Source organism: Echeneis naucrates, chromosome 15, assembly GCF_900963305.1.
Source record: "Echeneis naucrates chromosome 15, fEcheNa1.1, whole genome shotgun sequence".
In the NCBI taxonomy this organism is placed as follows: domain Eukaryota; kingdom Metazoa; phylum Chordata; class Actinopteri; order Carangiformes; family Echeneidae; genus Echeneis; species Echeneis naucrates.
This window is the reverse complement of record NC_042525.1, coordinates 946,571-962,491: the sequence shown is the minus strand read 5'-3', so window position 1 is coordinate 962,491 and position 15,921 is coordinate 946,571. Positions and strand designations below refer to the sequence as shown.

Genomic DNA, 15,921 nt, shown 5'->3' with positions numbered 1-15,921 from the left:
GCCGTCTCGCCTCTCCATTGGCTCCTCTCGGTTCTGCCTTCCTCATCTTCCCCCCACGCTGTCGGACTCCTGTCGGATCTTCTTACGCTGCTCTGGAGACCAGAAGGATGGAGAAGAAGAGCGAGATCAACGGCCACGCCATGCCGGGCTCGGCGTCCACGGAGCGGATCCTGGAGAAGGGCGCACCGAGGAGCTTCTTGGAGAAGCTGACGGACTTCCTGAGGAGGAACCTGCTGGTGATCATGACGGTGTCCGGGGTTCTGGTGGGCGTCGGGCTGGGCCTGATGGTCCGGAGCATGAACCTGACCAGAGCCCAGATGTCCTACTTCGCCTTCCCGGGAGAGATGCTGCTGCGGATGCTGAAGATGATCATCCTGCCGCTGGTGGTCTGCAGCCTGGTGTCCGGGGCCGCCAGCCTGGACACCCGCTCCCTGGGCAGGCTGGGGGGCATCGCGGTGTCCTACTTCCTGGTGACCACCCTGATCGCCTCCGGGATCGGGGTCGCGCTGGCCTTCATCATCAAACCCGGAGTTGGAGCCGGAGCCCTGAACACCAACAGCCTGGGCCTGGAGAGCGTCAGCAGCAACAAGGAGACCACAGACTCCTTTTTGGACCTGGCCAGGTACCGTAGACCGTCCAAACAGGTGTGTGTGTGTGTGTGTGTGTGTGTGTGTGTGTGTGTGTGTGTGTGTGTGCAGACACACTCATTCATTCAGGGCTGGGGGGTTCTTTGGGAACATGTCAGCAGAGACCTGCCACCCCATCCAGGTAGGACGTCTGAATCCAGGTGTGGGAAATGAACACCAGATAAACTGATTATGGGCTTGTTGTGTAACTTGTCAGACTCGCTTTGTGGTGTTGCATCATTCCAAAATCCTGTCAGACGTCCACAAATGAATTCAACATGGAAAAGAACCCCTCCGAGAACTCAGAGCGGTCCGTCGACTCCATTCAGATCAGATCAGATCCAGATTTCAGTGCAGTGCTGCTTTATGGTGGAAACTGTTCCGATCTCTTCTGTTGGCCTGACTGCTTATTAGATAGAATAACGATTTATGGGCCTTCAGCACAGCTTCACTTTCAGGCTATGAATGAAACTGACCATGATAACCTGGGATCGTCTTCATGGTTAGAATAGTTGTGCAAAAAGCCTGAACACTAAAATGCTGCTCATTTGGCAAACTGTTGAACATGTTCCATAAGAAATGAGAGGAGTTATTGTGTTTTTCAGAAACTCTGTCTGCTGCAGATTCACATCAACGTGTCGGAAACTGAGCAGAATTTTATCAGAGTGAAAATGTTCCCTGATTAAATAAAAAAAAAAGCAGCAGAATTTTATCAGAGTGAAAATGTTCCCTGATTAAATAAAAAAAAAAGCAGCAGAATTTTATCAGTGTGAAAATGTTCCCTGATTAAATAAAAAAGCAGCAGCGTCAGCCTGAAGATAGTCTGAACGCTCAGCGGCCTTCAGACACCCGACAGGACCGACCTAATAATACATTCCCACAGTTTGGGGGGGGCGGTGGTTTATCAGGACAACAGGTGGACTGTCTGCTTCTCTTTCTCATGAAGTCAGACTCTATTTGTGTCCTGATGAGCAGCTGTTGAAAGCCGCTTGTTTCATTCTATTTATTCCTCGGGTCAGACTTTCAGTCTCAGACTCGTCAGGTTCAGGTTTATTCGAATAACGTTTCATTCTCTGCGTCAATGTGTTGGATGTGTTTGATTCTGGATCAGCTGCTGCTGTCTGTCAGTCTGTTTGACTTTACACACAACAAAAGTGAAACTTCACCACGATGAACAAAGAGCTTTATAACTGACACAGAATCCAAAGCAATAAAGAATTTTCTCACAAATAAAATCATGAAAAACTGGAATAAATCCATCAGCACAGAAACATTTAAGGATGAAATTCTTAAAGTTTTAGTTCCTGATTCTTCCAAACATGAACAAAGTCCACGGACAGTTTTGTTTACTTTAAGACAAAATGTCAAAAAAAAAAAAAAATCAACAAACAACCAGCTGTTTCATCACACGCGTTTCAGGTGAGTCCGAATCTGGAAACTTATCGACGTGAAAGTCAACAGAGACTGAAACACTTCAGACTGCAGCAGCTGAATAACCCTGATTTAGTTTCAATTCAAGGAGCGTACATGATGTTTAACTTCAGTTAATTAGGAAATCAAGTTGTTACGTAAGACAGATTTAACAATCGGTCCACAGAGAGGAAGGAGCGGGGCCCCGGGGGGCCTCTGAGGGGAATGTCTGCCAGCTCCCAGCTCTGGTTTCTAGAGTTAATCCAGATTCTCACCTCCATCATGTGATGGCAGGAAACCTGAACCCTTAACAGAGAGAAGAGGAGTTTATAAACTTAACTAGAACTTAACAAAATAACAAGAAAAGAAAAAAGTCCCGGTGAAGATAAATAAAATGGCCGACGGAGGTCGAGGGGTCACGGGCTGAAGGGCTCGCTGCGGTCGGGCCGCTGGAATAAACGGTGCAAAGTCTGTATTTCTTTGTACAATACAGTGTGACCCCAGAGGATAAAGTTACTACAAACACCGGGCTGCCGGTAATCCTGTGTGCTTTACTTTCAGGAGGGAAAGCAAACCTGACAAACTGTCATGGAAAATTATGTTAGAATGGAGTCACAACACGGACTGCACCGAAGCAGACTCTGCATTTAAAGGAGCTTCCTGTCCGTTATGGATGCTGTCATGAGCATAAGAGCGAAAACAGGAAGTAGGACTTTGTTTGACTTTTTAGGAACGATATAAACGTCCGAGATGATAATCCTCATAAAGACTCATCTGATTTGTTTTAGTAAAAGATGAATCGGACGCCAGATCACAGCCAGAATAACTGCAGTGTCAGGGAATCTGAGGAGCAGTGCACCCTGGGAAAAGAGCCAGAGTACAGAGTGTGTGATGACAAACAGATCCTGTGAACTGTTAACTATTCAGATGTGTGAACCTCGTGGTTTTCAAAGACTCGTCACCTTCAGCTCTAACTCTTTTTTCTCTCTCTCCCTCTTTCAGGAACTTATTTCCTGCGAACTTGGTTGCTGCTGCGTTCCGTTCTGTGAGTGCCAAACTTCACTTCACTTCACCATCGCTGCTCTCTGTCTGTTTTTCCTGTCTGGTTTGGGATTGTTCCTCAGAATTTATTTTGCCGACCACGCGGACGCCCGCTCCGTGTTCATTGTCCCCGCCGCGGCGCTGGGAGCCTCTTTATGAGGAGGCGTTCAGAAAACAGACAGGCTGCTCTCAACCAGTGCCTCTTTTCCTTGTCCCTGACCAGCCGTTACCATGGCGAGGCCATTCCATTCCCGCCAGCCTAGCAACGCACATCGCCTCGCTGCTTCTGAACACGGCCCGTTCCGCTTCCTAGAATTATGATCAGGCCTGTTAGGGCTCAAATGAGGAGCCAGGAAAGTTCAATATTTGGGGATGTGGCAGCAGAAAATGGCTGCAGGCACACACACACAAAGAGAGTATGCACTTACTTGTGCACACATGTGACTGTGCTGATCACCTCAAACTCCCTAAAATCAGGCTGGTGAATAATAAACCGTCTCCCCAACAACTAGGTGAGTTCTTAGTGGGAGGGGAAACGTTTCAAAGTGCAGTCAGGTTGTTGAGTTCACACACACTCAGCCTATAGAGAGTAGAGTCCCTGTGGAAAAGGTCCAAGTGTGGATTAGACTAAGAAAGCAGCAGAGGGGCGGTGATGCAAGATGACGAGTGCGATGTTTAAAAAGACATTTAAAAGGCTACACCTTTAGGATGTTAGATGACAAGCATCGGGGGGGGGCGGTTGATGCAAAGCTGAAAGCAGTCCAGAGGATCTGGCCCCCACCTCTCTGTGCACAATGACTGCTAGAAAATGTTCAACCACCAGCAGCTCTCTTTAGACGTTAAAACAACAGTTTGACATTTATTTAGTGTTGCTCTGCAGCTTCAGATCAGCCCTCAGCTGAGTTACAGACTCATTTGAAAGCTGCTCTGGTGTTCTGTTTTATGCAGATTTTGTGATGGTGCAACAACTTCTGGGTAAAAACCAAACCACAAATTCTCTGGTATGCATCGTGAAAAAAAAATGGAGGCTCTCCGTCTACCTCTAAAATACGTCTGCTTTTTAATCAGCTTCACGTACAGAATCATCACATGGCCATCTTATTACAGCACCTGATTCCACTAATACCTCCCTTCACCTGAAGTCAAAGAGGAAATACAAGAATAAAGTCCGGTGTGATGTTCTGACTGGAAATTACCTCAATCTGCCTCATAATTAAGATCAGAATCTTATCAAATATAAAACACCATTCCAGAATTGTGTGTTCATATTTTATCAGATGATTATGTGATTAGGCCTGAAGCCTCCAAGATTTTACCTGAGATGATTAAAATAAGCTTCTGTAGTTTCTGCAGTTGCTGAGTGAGCGTGAGTCAGATCTTCTCATATCAGGATCAAGCGTCGTCCAGTTTTGATTTTCGCCGGGTTTTGATCACTGCTGGTACATTTTCCTGTCCTTCTATCCGCTGTTCAGGTTTTTGTTCAGGCACTGGGGGAGTCAGATCGGGAGTGCGATTCTTTGTCCATTTAAGGTTAATTATGAGAGCAGAGAAAGAGATTTAGAAAACTGAAGAGTGTGAACACAACCTTTATAACGCTGACCAGAAAAGTGTATCAGACAGTTATGGAGGAAGTTCCACTGACTGACACAGATCATCTGGCGGTTTAGATTTCTGGGCATCACTGACCTGAGTCTGTTTCCATGTCAACACTCAATGTGCTAAAAACCAAATGAGCTAACACGAGTTCTCCCTCCGTCATTTCGCAGTATGCCACCGACTACAAGATGATTCCTGTGGGGAACGACACCAACGGGACCGTCCTCTATCAGAAGGTACGGGACACATCCCATGGATGGTCGCACAAATAACACACAACCTGTGTGAATCTTCTCCGTTGGGTTAAAACCGCTCGGTGGATTCTTCCGTCTGGATGTGGCCCACTCCACACACCGTGTACGACATTATGGATGAACTGCTTTCAGGACCAGATTGACAAAAGCTGATATTTCTGGAAGAGGAAGCTTTTTGTTCTGTTTGTGGTTTAAAAACAGTTTTGTTCATTGTTAGAAGTAATTAGAAAGTGGTAGATGTTTGATGACTTTCTGTGTTCTGACAAACAAAGACAGATAGACACACAGCTGAGGGACATGGAGGGAAACAAACAGGAGGGGCCAAGATGGCCGACCCAACAGGTGACACCAGTCTACGTTTTAAAACGTGTCTACGTGTTGGACGCTGGGCAGGACGTGTCGATCCGAACGGGAAAAGCAACAGTCACGTTTGTATGTTAGATGATGTCATTGGTTAAATTTAAACAGTAATCACTTCATTCTGGGGCTGTGGGGGGACAGTTGGGGCATTTGGTCCTGGCATCAGTCCGCGGTATTTCTCTGTCATGGGTCACGGTGCCCCCCCACCCCGCACCACAGGGAGAGCTCTGGACAAAGACAGAGGATTGAGCTCAGGATTTGTCCCTGTCCGTATTCATTACCCATCATCCATTTCACTGAGCCCTTCGACCCATCACAGACCTCCGCAGGCCCCCCCAACCCCCCCTTCATGGACGAGCGTCCTCTACATGGGACCATTGGTACAAACAGAACAAACATGAAGTCGTATTGAACCAAGAGAGAAGTAGGGACATCTTCCAGTTTGGTCACCACTAACTTCCCGTTGAACGTCAGCGTGCTTGTGTTGTCGTCCTATCAGTGTTGTCTCTCACAGCTTGTGTCTCTGTTGTGTGTTTGTAGGTTCCTGTTGGCACAGAGACAGACGGAATGAACATTCTGGGTCTGGTCTTGTTCGCCATGGTGTTCGGGGTGGCGCTGAGAAAACTGGGTGACGAGGGGGAGGAGCTCATCCGCTTCTTCAACGCCTTCAATGAGGCCACCATGGTGCTGGTGTCCTGGATCATGTGGTGTGTGTGTGTGTGATCATAGATCAGGTGGTATTTTGTGTGTTATTATGTTGATAATAAATAGCTCGTTCCGCCCTCGCTCTCACTCAGGTACATCCCCTTCGGCATCATGTTCCTGGTGGGCAGTAAGATCGTAGAGATGGAAGATGTTGTTCTTCTGGTCACCAGTCTGGGAAAATACATCTTCGCCTCCATCCTGGGCCACATCATCCACGGGGGCATCGTGCTGCCGCTCATCTACTTTGGCTTCACACGGAAGAACCCCTTCAGCTTCCTGTCAGGCCTCATCACGCCGTTCACCACGGCCTTCGCCACCTGCTCCAGGTAAACGCCACCTCACAGAGAGTCTTCCTAAAGTTGAGTTTGTGGTTTGCAGTGATTTACCAGATTTCTTTCTCTCTCTTCCCCACTCACCAGCTCAGCGACCCTCCCCTCCATGATAAAGTGTGTTGAGGAGAACAATGGCGTGGACAAACGCATCAGCCGCTTCATCCTTCCCATCGGAGCCACAGTTAACATGGATGGGGCGGCCATTTTCCAGTGCATCGCTGCCGTCTTCATCGCCCAGCTCAACAACGCTGAGCTGAATGCCGGGCAGATTTTCACTATCCTGTGAGTCCTCGGATGATAAAAGGCTTCCTCCCTTTTTCTGCTGCTTCTGATATAATTAGTATTTTTCTCATGTATGTTTTTCAGGGTGACGGCCACGGCCTCCAGCGTCGGCGCGGCTGGCATCCCGGCCGGCGGCATCATCACCATCGCTATCATCCTGGAGGCCATCGGCCTGCCGACCAATGACCTGTCCCTCATGCTGGCTGTCGACTGGATTGTGTGAGTGAAGCTGGTGAACTCGCTGACTCTCACATTTGAAAACACAAAAAGCTGTGTCAGATCACATATGCACACACAGTGACGACATTATACTGAAAGAACCAACAGCAGCGTTTCACAGCAGGCAGCTTGACGGGGCGGGCTGAAGGCAAAGTGTTAAAAATCTGTCTGTTGTAATTTCCTTTATAGGTTTGTTGTCACTTCCTCCAGATCAACAGTTTTTTTTGTGAAGTAACACACAGATGGTGAAACAGGAAATTTCTGAAACGCATTTATGTGTTTCACCTTCTTAACTAGAAATAAATCCGGCCTTCAAAACTCCCTCCGCAGCTCCAACTTGTGTCTGGGACAAAAGGCTCGGAGTTGCTAAGATAAGACATCCGACCTTGTGCAGCATCAGCTCTATCAATGTTGTCATCCTTGTGGGATGTTTCTGATAAAGAGGATTCTGCTCCTTTGGTTCAGCTTTCATTCACATGAAATTGTGAATGTGTAAATCAAATAAAATGGATTAATATCCACATCAGAACAAATGAACACCAGATTAAGATGAACAGAAGTGGAAGTCACTTCCTCAGGCCGTCTTCCATTGAGATATTTAAGAATGAAAATAGAATTATTGACAGCCTGTTTTCATCTGTATCTATAATCAGTATTTGACTCTAATAATATGAACCTTTCCCTCCCTTTAACTATGATAAAGCATGCTTATTTACTGCAGTGATAGTAGGAGGTTAAAGATGGAGTCCCCATTTTGAATTGATACGACTGGGTTTGATGTGTCTTCTGTGTGCTCTGTGGACAGGGATCGTACAACCACAGTGGTGAACGTGGAAGGCGACGCTCTGGGCGCTGGAATCCTCCACCACATCAACCAGCAGGAGATGAAGAAGGAGCAGGAGCAGCGGCAGGGCGGCGAGCTGATGGAGGTCCGGGTGGAGGCGGTGGCCAACGTCCAGGCGGAGGAGGAGACTTCTCCGCTGGTCATGCACCAAACCAAAGCCGTTGAGGCTACGCCGGAAGCCATCGAGTCTGTCCTGTGACCTCAGCAAGACCAGCGACCTTTTGACCTTTCAACACCTCTGACATTGCTGCTGATTGGATACGAATCACTCGTAGTGTCCAAAAGAAAAACATGGTCACTAATGGTTTCACCTGTGAGGAAAAAAGTGCCATAACGTGGGCGTCCACAGTGCACTGAGTTTGGTCACTTGGGCTCATGCCTTAGTTGGGTTTCCATTCAAATATTTAAATTAAGATTAATATATAATGAATTATATTAATTTCAAATGAAACAATTTCCCCAAATCAGCAAAAAGTTTCTTACAAATTTTCACTTGAGGCAGAGTTTTGTTTTTTGTTTTTTTCTGCGATGGAAACATACGATGTAAAATATCCCTTAAACATTCCGATAAATCTCGTTCTGTTTGTCTCATGAGACACGGCCGTAAGTTTGTTTGTCAGAGCAATATTAAGTGCATTTCTTTGTTCTTATTCTCAAACACACTGACCAACGTTAACTTAAGAAAACTAATCAAAACCAAGTGCCGTGTAATTACATGTCGAGGAAACATCTCCCCCAGCTGATGGAGATAAAACCCCGTCTTTGTTTTCGTCAGCCGGAAATAGGACTTCAGCTCTCCGGTTTAATGGGTGCCATGTTTGCAGGATCTGCTCAGGTTTGTGTTTGCTGACCATCAGCGGTCAATGTCAAACATTAACCCTTCAAACAAGACGTCAAGACTTTGACCTAATGTTGGACGCTAACAATGCTACGTTTTGACCCAGAGTGTTCGCTGACCCGCTCGCACAGTTCAGTAAATAATTTGTAACGTTGGACTGTTTGAAATGACAAACGTCTCTGATCCTGTTTATCCGTCAACATAGTGAGCGTTTAGTTATAACCCTAACCCTGAACACAATTCCCAAAAAGACCATAAACTCTCAAAAGCAAACAGGTCACAGTAAAAATGTCCCTTCCCTTTATTTATTAGCTCATATCAGCATTTTACAAGCTAAATAAAGTTGCTGCTGCATGAAAAGCTGCCCAACACCAAGTAATCTGAAGAGAAGCTAGTTGGTGTTTTGTTTTGTTTGCTTAACTGACTAAAGGAACGTTAGCATGCAGCTATCACTTAGCTTTGGCTAATTTTCTTTAGCTAATGTCCATATGAGGTGCTTTTAAGTTAACTTTATAGTTAGATTAACACACATTTCATTAATTAACGTTGGAAAAACACATCTACCAGTTAAAACTCACTAGTTAGATTTTTTTTTTTTTTTAGAAACCAGAAGAAACTTGCACACCCAATGGAGTCCCCATGATGGTCATCAGACTCAATCCGATCAGTCCCTTTGAGACGTTAGAGAAATTATTGCCTAGAAATTGAAGATTTTCAACATGGCTGCCGTAGGGTGTGGTAATTGAAGGCATCTTAACGAACCCATAAGATACTGATAAAGATAAAGTCACGGCCAGAGTTGTTGTTGATTGAACGTACTGGAAACTCCACACTTCTTTGACATCATGATAAACACTCCAGTCTCCCTTCTATTAAAAAAGCATGCTGGATTTTTGGAACGGCAGCAGGAGAGTTTTCTTTAAGTTCATGTCCCCGTTTTCTCAGTGCTGTCTCAGAGGCTTGAGCCATTTTCATTCAAAGGCTTTCTCTCCTTCTGACTGAATTTTGGGGCAGAAGAAATTAGAGCAGCGATTATTTTTTCAGTGTGATAAATGACCAGCTGATGCTGGTAAAGGGAGCCTTTAAGTTTAAATCATGCTAACAGGTGCTTTTTGTCACGACAGAGACATCAGCTGAAATTTCAGACTTGACCCTACCTTAGATAACCTCCACATGATATGAGATGTTTTTGTTTTTTTTTTGTCAACATGGAAGCTGTGCTAAATTTCAAAACTCTCACTGGATTCTGGACTTGACTGACAGGACCAGCCTGTGGCGTCCTCTGGTGGTGATGAGCATTAATGTGATGGTTCACTTTAACTTCACCTGAAACAGTTCAGCGATCATTGATATTTCCTATTTATTTGATCTGTAATTTAACTTTCACGGTGATGCAGCAGCTCCTTTGCTCTGCTGATGTTACACTGCATTTTAAAGTGAACGCCACAAAGAGGCGAACGAGCTTCATATGTGTGAAATAAATTTCATTACTTTATGTCGGTATGATGTTGTGAAACTGCTTCAGTTTTGGATCATAGTGTGTCTGCTTTAAAGATAAAGAATGAACTAGTATGTTTGAAAATTTCCTACTCAACGTTATCATTTGAGATTTAACAGACGACTTTTCTAAGCTACTTTATTAACCTAAAGAGTTTTATGTCTAGATTTTGTTGAGTTAATCTGGTAGAATCACATGAAATTACATGTAATGTGGTACATACCTTATATATATATATACACACACATATATGAATATATTTGATATTAATTTATTGTAATTATTTGAACTTTTTGTATTATTTGTACTTTCTCCTTTAACTTTTTTAATGAAATCTTCTGCCAGTGTCCCTGATAAAATTGCATTTCTGTTGTGTTGCTTTTGTTTCGAAGTAGCTGCTACCATCATTCCTGTGACGCATCGATGTCTAACACTTTGTCTTTGCTGCTGTGTGTTCACATTAAAGGTGAATTTTTTCATGCAACCAAAATGAGTCTGATTCCGTGTCTCTGCTCTTATTTTTGGGTTACGTGATGTCAGCCTGAGCTCTTTGTCGAACTGTGCTGCTCAGTGAAAAAGTTACATATTCATTTATGATGTTGATTATCCTGCCCTGACCCTTACAGGCTTTTTCAGATACACCCCCTTTTCACGAAACACTGAGGGCGGTTTGAGGGCTGAACATAAATTAGCTGGAACAGATTGGGTCACTTGGCCTGATGATGTATTTTTGACTTTGTTACGATAGACTGACTCTGGCAACTTGTGCTACATTTTTTTCCTGTCACTGTCATCATGAATTAACAACATAAACCCATCCATTACTCCACATTCAGTACTAATCATCCAGGTCCGGGGGGCCGGAGCCAGTCCTGGGGAGCACAGGACAGGACGGGGCGGGACGTCCAGAATTTAACTGTCCACAAGATGTTGGTCTGTTGTCAATATCCGGCATGATGTGCTGTCCTTATAGCAGGTTTCTACTGTCTGCACTTTTTCAATCATTGAATATTAAAATGATTATAAAGCTATCTATCCATCTGTCTCTCTGTCCTGATGGAAGTCTCAGAATTCCGACAGTCGTGAAGGCATCCGGGATGATGCTCCACATTAGCGGTTAGCCGGCTGGAAGCTAACCGACTCCCGGCGCTGCTGAGCGGCTTCATGAGGGATGTCCCGCCGGTTCTAACACAAATCGGAGAAAAACAGCACAACACAACACGCCGTTTTCTCGTTATTTTGTCTACACAAAGTGGACTATCACGGACAGACTTTGTCGACAATGACGACGCGGTCGGAGAGAGAAAAAGCCCAAAAACTGAACGAGCAGCATCAGGCCATTCTGTCCAAACTGCTGAGAGAGGACGATAATAAATACTGTGCTGACTGTGAGGCCAAAGGTGAGTCAGACTTCAACCTTCCTGTGAGCAGGAAGGTTAAAGTCACAAAAAACACGTTTAACGGTGGCAGAACTTCTCAGCTAACGTCCGGCTAAAGCTAGCAACAAATACCGACGTTATCCCGACGCCCCGGTTAGCCTGCCTGCCAACAACGGAGCATTCAAAGGGTGATCATTTTTAAGAGCTGTTTTTGATTCTGAATGTTTTATTTCAACACAAACTCTGAGTTTTTAGTCACCCAGTCAAGAATGTAGACGAATTTAATAATAATAATAAGAGAAATCTGTCCGATTAGCGGCAAAACGCGGGCAACTTCCGCGTAGCACTTTCAAAATAAAAAGAGCAATGACGACGATGATGATGACAATAATAATAATAATAATAATAAAGGGAAAAATAAACAATTAGCTGAAATAGATTTTATATCACATACAAATTATAGGCTGATAGCCATTAAGGCTAATGCCATCATCGATTATGCGTTTTACATCATGATGCATGTTTATCTTTTGGTTTGAATGAATTCAATTTGCTCTTGAAAGTCCTGCTGTCTGCCTTTATGCTGGAAGCAGATGTTCCCTTGTTCCGGTCGTGTGTGGGTTCATTGCGGTGAGCTTGGCGCGGTGCCGTGTGTGTCCTTGACTGGATTATTTATGAGCGGAAAACTCGGACTGTTCTGTGGACACATTCAATGAAATGAAATGAAGTTCGAGCTTCACTTTGTTCAGGACCAGGAAACCTTCACATCTCACCTGCACAGCATCCTCCCTCCAATCTTCAGCTGGCAGATTCTGGTTCTGTCAGTGGAAGATATGAACCTAAACCGAGATGTTAATTTTACAAACCTTTTCAGCCTCCTCGACGATTTTGTTCAGATTTCATTGAGAAATAGTTTAATTAAGATGGAAAGTGCAACTGAAATGAAATACAGTTCATTATAATAATACACAGCCACTCTGTGAAACACCTGTCCAATGTTCTCCTCTCAAAAAAATCCATGAGGAAGAAATAATTAACATTTATTTTATTACATGCCATTCAGGATTGTTTGTACTCGTAGAACTTAACACACATAATATCATTGTGATAACTTTGTCCAAATTTGTGATTTCAGTTGAAAAGGCAATTTTACACAATAATTTTTCTCACGTCTTACTTTTCTTTATTGTATTTTATTTACCCCTAAAAAAAAAAAAAAAAAAAGAATTAAAAATGACGATCTGATCTTCCACGGTGGGCACCTTCTTTATACTTGGTCCCATTTTTCAGGCTTTTCGGTGAATGTGTGGATCTAATGTATAAAAATAATCCTGACTCAGATGCTGCTGCTTAATGACTAACAGAATTAAACATGCCGCCGTCTGCAGAGTTTTAGCAGCTGCTCAATGAAGAGTGATCATCTGATAAGTTATTGTCCAAAAGTGGTAAAAACATAAAAATTCTAATTCTAAGCATGTCAATGTGCAGTGAAATGTTTTGTGTGCCAACTCCAATAAAAATAACACAGATTAAAGACATCAGACAAGAATAAGTAGAAAAATAGAATGGCCTGCACTAAAATATAAATAACGTGGAAAGAAATTAAAACAGGCAGTGTGCAAACGACATGCAAAGAAGATAAATATTATCTGGTGAGCGTAATGACAATGTGTGCGTCTGTGCCAATGTTTTATGTGTGTGACTCACAAGCGTGAACTCACCTGTGGTGCATTTAATGACCTGTTGATCATTAATGTGAAGTCTGCAGCCGGTGTGTGTTTTGTTTGGCCACGTGTACAGTGAGAGTGGATTTGAACCCACACCACTTTGGTTAGGACCAGGTGGGATACAAACAGGGGACTGACCCGCTTCACATTCACACAGGCAGAGTACGAGACGTGTGCTTGTCACCGCAGATAATTCAAACACAATTCAATCACTACCCCGTATTTATTAAATGGATGCAGGCGGTCAGATTACGAAGTGAAACAGACAATGAGGAAGTGTTAATTAGATGTATTTGTGTTTTTGGGTGAGACGTTAAAAGCTTTTTGTCTTTGTTGTCCCTTGTTTCACTGCAGCAGTAAAGGCCTGGAGGTGACCTACAGCTTTCCTTTGCACCTGAACGCCTCACGTTTACATGCACACACGTGGACAGAGTTCCAGGGGAACACAGTTGTGAGCAATCAGCCAGGCGGTTGTTGAGTGTCGGCAGCTTGTGTGTATCGAAACGTGGTCAGAATTAGCCCGATTATCCTGCTGGCTCTGAGCTGAGCGATTTCTTGATGTGATGATTTATTTGCTTTACCTCCAAATTTCCTCTTTCTGGTTCAAAAACAAACCAAGATGGCTGATGGCTGACAAATTACAACCTGAGGTGGTTGTTGTCGACTTTAACAGGGGTGTCTCTGCGGGACGCAGATCTCAGCAAACACAGCAGAGGCAGTGAATTAGCTCCCATTGATTTGTTTTTTTGGCTGATGGACCACTCGGAGTCCGCGGCTCCGCTCTGATTGATCCGTTTGTTTTGGGGTTTGTCTTGAATGAGCAGCATCTGCCTGCTGCAGTCACGGTGCCGGGCGGGGCCGCACTGCTAAGACCACTGCAGAGCGCTGACTCACCTCATCCTCCCACTGGAATTCACCCCCACTCACCCCCACTCACCCCCACTCACACTCACTGTCCACACATACACACACACACGCTCAGTATCGCACTGTGTGAGAGAGGCCTTATTGATTGTGAATCCATTTTCTTGGCATCCACGTCCATCTACTACTTAGAGTCCAGAATATAATTTTCGCCTATGGTTTTAACACGGTCCTTTCACCAATGTGATGTAAATCTCACACACACACAGGCTGGCAGTGTGTCAGTGTTATGATTTGTGGTAGGAGGTACTCTGAGCTGGCACAGCAGATCTTGGCAAATGGCTGCAGGGGCACTCAGCACAGCCTGTCCTTGGTACCTCGCTGCTGTCACGCACATAAAACATTGGCACAGACTCACACACACGCACACAGACAAATTTAGACCCAAAAGTCTTTTGGACCTGCAGCCTCCGGAAGTACACATTTTAAAGGTGTGAAGGACGGTTAGTTTGCAGAAGCAGCACTCTGTGATCTTTTATCTGAAGCTGTCTAAAAAAGTGTCTGTCCTGGCTGAATACAGGGCTGCAACTTTTGATTGTTTTGTCCATTCCTGCTGTAAATGTTTTAATCTTATATGGTTTGATTTACGAATTACTTGGGGAATCTTTTCAGTTGGGGATTTACCTTTTTAAAGTCATATTCAGGCTTTTCCATTTTTTCTAATGCCACCAAGTCTCCAAATATTTAGAATCAACCTCAGCTGATTATAAATGTGACTCAGTGAAGACTTTATTCACTGTAATAGGAAATGGTAGCTGAGTAATCAGGAAAAAAATAACTACACAGGTTGAAATTATCCTTCTTTTCTAGATAAAAACTGTGAAGCAGAATAACCAAAGAAAAGTTCCTCTCATGTGTTTGGGTCGTTCTACAGCTGATCTGAAGTTTCTATCTTTATCTGACGAGGAGTTCTGCTCAGTAATGATGAAAAACCAGCTCCAAATACTGAGTGTCTTTATTCTGTCAGCACAATAAACTGTCCGCAGACTATCAAAAGGACCAACCTCTCCCCACTCTGATGGGCTGTGATGTGATTATATTTACACGCTCAGAATGAAGTTAGCCAGTCGATTGTGACACGTCACTCATGTGAGTGCCACACTAATCAACCGGACCAGAGCCCTGATTTTTGGAAAGTATGGGACGATGTCTGGTATTTCAGTTTATTTTGGAGAACTTGATCCACCTCAGAAGGACGGACAGGTTTACCTCTGACAGTCTGCAGTGAATTATTTTGACTTTTTGAAGTCCAGTTGTTAAGAGGTGCAGGTTTAGAGTCTCGCTGAGACCTGAACCGCTCACCATCTAAGGTGACCCTGCTGGGATGGATGTTGAATCCTGGATTCATCCTGAACACTTCCCTCTTTCCCCAGCAGATGGAGGCATCTGTTCATATTTCAGTTCAGACCGGGTTTTTGTTCTTGTTTGTTGCTGTGACATTTAAAATGCAGTGAAACTGCTACAAATCCTCCTCCATAAATCAGAAGAAACCACTTCTCCATGCTTGTTCATCTATCTGCTTCAGCCTTTATTACGTCTGATAATCCATTGTATTTATTGTGATTTATGCACCGCCTGAACCTGAACGTTCCAGAATTTGTTTAAGAGCAGATGATGAGTTTTTATTATCTCTTGCTCTTGTTATAATAAAGAAGGAGGGGAACGGTGTCGGTATCATTACTGCTGACACTGAGTCACTCATGGACCGGCAGGGAGCAACACTGTGCCGCTTTATTTCCTGTCACTCCTCACCCTCAGTCTCAGCTCCGTCCTGAGATGAAGATCTTGGTATCCTGCAGATGATTTAATGAGAGGACATTATACTAATTAGGAAATAGTTTCATGCAACCAAACACAATTTAACGCTCTCATTGAACCTTTCCTAG

General features: G+C 44.2%; 2 protein-coding genes across 7 annotated transcripts in view; both read left to right on the top strand.

Annotated features, from left to right (window-relative positions):
- Positions 1-10,415, top strand: slc1a4 (solute carrier family 1 member 4). Of its 2 annotated transcripts, XM_029520840.1 has the most exons (8): positions 1-622; positions 3,039-3,081; positions 4,844-4,909; positions 5,828-5,994; positions 6,085-6,318; positions 6,412-6,606; positions 6,691-6,825; positions 7,631-10,415. In XM_029520840.1, exons 1-8 carry the CDS (start codon positions 108-110, stop codon positions 7,866-7,868), a joined length of 1,593 nt encoding a protein of 530 aa, XP_029376700.1. In that variant the 5' UTR covers positions 1-107; the 3' UTR covers positions 7,869-10,415. The 2 variants fall into 2 exon arrangements, with proteins under 2 accessions (XP_029376700.1, XP_029376701.1); XM_029520841.1 differs by lacking the exon at positions 4,844-4,909.
- Positions 10,416-11,131: 716 nt separating this feature from the next.
- LOC115055383 (stromal membrane-associated protein 1-like) overlaps positions 11,132-15,921 on the top strand; it is a 55,597-nt gene continuing 50,807 nt past the window's right edge. For all 5 annotated transcript variants that reach the window (XM_029521134.1, XM_029521130.1, XM_029521132.1 and 2 more), the window contains exon 1: positions 11,132-11,405. In XM_029521134.1, the coding sequence (XP_029376994.1) occupies positions 11,288-11,405 (118 nt within the window). In that variant the 5' untranslated portion in view covers positions 11,132-11,287. The remainder of the gene's footprint in view (positions 11,406-15,921) is intronic.